This window comes from Babylonia areolata, chromosome 8, assembly GCF_041734735.1.
Source record: "Babylonia areolata isolate BAREFJ2019XMU chromosome 8, ASM4173473v1, whole genome shotgun sequence".
Lineage (NCBI taxonomy): Eukaryota > Metazoa > Mollusca > Gastropoda > Neogastropoda > Buccinidae > Babylonia > Babylonia areolata.
This window is the reverse complement of record NC_134883.1, coordinates 19,115,247-19,118,064: the sequence shown is the minus strand read 5'-3', so window position 1 is coordinate 19,118,064 and position 2,818 is coordinate 19,115,247. Positions and strand designations below refer to the sequence as shown.

Below are 2,818 nucleotides of genomic sequence, written 5' to 3'. Positions count from 1 at the left end.
GAAACTCCTGCTGTCAAAACAGCAGGTAATGTGAATATGATTGTGTGCCAATGTTGGTCGATAGAAAGCTTTCTCCACGCTCCTGAGAAAAGAAGAAACAAAGAGAGAGAGAGAGAGAGAGAGAGAAACAACGACAAGCAGACAGACAGACGGACGGACTGACAGAAACAGAGAGACAGACAGACAGAAACTAAGACACAGAGGAAGGGAGGGGGGGGGGATGAAAACAGAACCAGAAACTGTCCTGTAACCAGCAGTGAGCACTGTAACACGGGAACACGGGGAACGGAAAGAGAGAGGAGAAAAAAGCGGTGGAAAAATAAAAGTGGTACACTATTATCACGACAGAGACTTTGCCTTGGCCAGTGACCGCGCGGAGCAAGGCATCTCTCGGTGAGGCGGCATGCTGAAGGCACGCGCACTTTACTTCCAGAGTTATCGGCCTGCACGCCACAACGCCAACTGTGTGCAGCTGTTGATCCTCTCCGTCACCTCTCCCTCTGATTCACTGCCGTCAGCCACTCCACTCCCTGACTGAACACATGGTCACCCCACAACACTGCAACGTGCTCTTCGGGATGTTCGCAACACTTGCAAGTCGTGAATGAGAAGAACAGAAAACCTGAACCAAACCGTCTCTGATTCAGCGATTCCCGCTTCGTTAACGAAACCGAGCAGACTACAAATCATCAGCTGAAAAAGAAAAGTGTGCGGACGTTAGATCTGAGTGCGGGTGGTGTGAAGAGTTGTCGGGTGTGTGGGGTGAACGGGAGGTCGCAGTTCGTCTTCATCGGCTGGCTGTAACAGGTGAGGATCACAAGGAGTGTGAAGCAGTGAAGGCGTGGCAGTGAACCACGATTTGTGTCGGAACAAGGTGCCCAAAGTGAAGGTGTGGTGAAGCTGGAGTTGTGTCGGAACAAGGTGCCCAAAGTGAAGGCGTGGCAGTGAACCACAAGTTGTGTCGGAACAAGGTGCCCAAAGTGAAGGCGTGGACTCTACGGATGGCGAGCGACAAGCAGGAGAGGGACCAGGATGTTCGCCGTGTTCTCATCGCCATGGACGGCAGCGAGCACTCCTTCTTCGCCTTTGACTGTGAGTCCGCTTGAATGAAGTTTGTTGTCTTTTGATTCATGACTGTGTGTGTGTGTGTGTGTGTGTGTGTCTGTCTGTCTGTCTGTCTTTCGGCCCCCCACTCTAACCCCTCTCACTTTGTATATTTTTCATCCTCTTGTTTCGCCCCGGTCTCTACCCCCCCCCCCCTCTCTCTCTCTCCCCCCCCCTCTCTCCCCGAGCTGTACACACATCTTTCAGTTTCATTCATGTTTCAACGTGCCCCCCCCCCCCTCCCCCACTGATTGCCTTGTTTCATTTCATCAGGAACCAGCTGCGCCCGCAGATCCTTCCACTTCATTCATGTCTTGCCGGAAAACTCATTTTCTTCAAACTAATGTTGTGCTTCAAACAGGCCGTTCACACTTTCGTCCGTGTGTGTGTGTGTGTGTGTGTGTGTGTGAGCACGTGCGTATGTGCGTATATGACAGGTGTGGGTGGGAATAAATGAAGTTTTGTTATTTTCTGCAACGGAGTTTTGAGCCATTCTGTGTGTGTGTGTGTGTGTATTTGGGCTGTATCCACAAATGTGACTGGCAGAGTGAACGTCCACGCCATGTGAACACTACTCATTCGGTGTGGAGGGGAACATTGTGGAGAAACTTGTGTTGTTGTTGTTTTTTTAACTTGTGCCCCGAGCCCCATTAACGGATTTGGCTCTATCACCAGAATTCAGTTACTTCTTTTCTTACACTTTCCTGTTTTGATAGTCTGTCTTTCTGCTGATCTCTCTCTCTCTCTCTCTCTCTCTCTGTCTTTGCCTGGACCCCGGAGGCGGTGTGTGGGTGCCCGTCTCTCTCCGGATATGAAGCTTTCAGCCATGTTTGTCAGTCAGCGTGTTTGTCAATGTGGCCATGTCTGTGACCAACACCGCTGTGGCAATGTGGCCATGTCTGTGGGCCAACACCACTGTGCCTGTCTGTGGGCCAACACCACTGTGGAAATGTCTGTGGGCCAACACCACTGTGGCCATGTCTGTGGGCCAACACCACTGTGGCCATGTCTGTGGGCCAACACCGCTGTGGCAATGTGGCCATGTCTGTGGGCCAACACCACTGTGGCAATGTCTGTGGGCCAACACCACTGTGGCCATGTCTGTGGGCCAACACCGCTGTGGCAATGTGGCCATGTCTGTGGGCCAACACCACTGTGGCAGTGTGGCCATGTCTGTGGGCCAACACCACTGTGGCAATGTCTGTGGGCCAGCACCACTGTGGCAATGTCTATGGGCCAGCACCACTGTGGCAATGTCTGTGGGCCAGCACCACTGTGGCAATGTCTATGGGCCAGCACCACTGTGGCAATGTCTGTGGGCCAACACCACTGTGGCAATGTCTGTGGGCCAACACCACTGTGGCCCTGTCTGTGGGCCAACACCACTGTGGCAATGTCTGTGGGCCAACACCACTGTGGCAATGTGGCCATGTCTGTGGGCCAACACTACTGTGGCAGTGTGGCCATGTCTGTGGGCCAACATCACTGTGGCAATGTGGCCATGTCTGTGGGCCAACACCGCTGTGCCTGTCTGTGGGCCAACACCACTGTGGCAATGTGGCCATGTCTGTGGGCCAACACCGCTGTGCCTGTCTGTGGGCCAACACCACTGTGGCAATGTGGCCATGTCTGTGGGCCAACACCACTGTGCCTGTCTGTGGGCCAACACCACTGTGCCTGTCTGTGGGCCAACACCACTGTGGCAATGTGGCCC

At 53.4% G+C, this 2,818-nt stretch overlaps 1 protein-coding gene across 5 annotated transcripts in view; it reads left to right on the top strand.

Annotated features, from left to right (window-relative positions):
- Positions 1-440: 440 nt before the first annotated feature.
- The window catches only part of LOC143285077 (universal stress protein YxiE-like), a 35,862-nt gene continuing 33,484 nt past the window's right edge, over positions 441-2,818 (top strand). For 3 of the 5 annotated variants that reach the window (XM_076592284.1, XM_076592280.1, XM_076592283.1), the window contains exon 1: positions 441-1,092. In XM_076592284.1, coding sequence (XP_076448399.1) covers positions 1,002-1,092 — 91 coding nt within the window. In that variant the 5' untranslated portion in view covers positions 441-1,001. The remainder of the gene's footprint in view (positions 1,093-2,818) is intronic. The other 2 variants (XM_076592282.1, XM_076592281.1) reach the window with 2 other exon arrangements.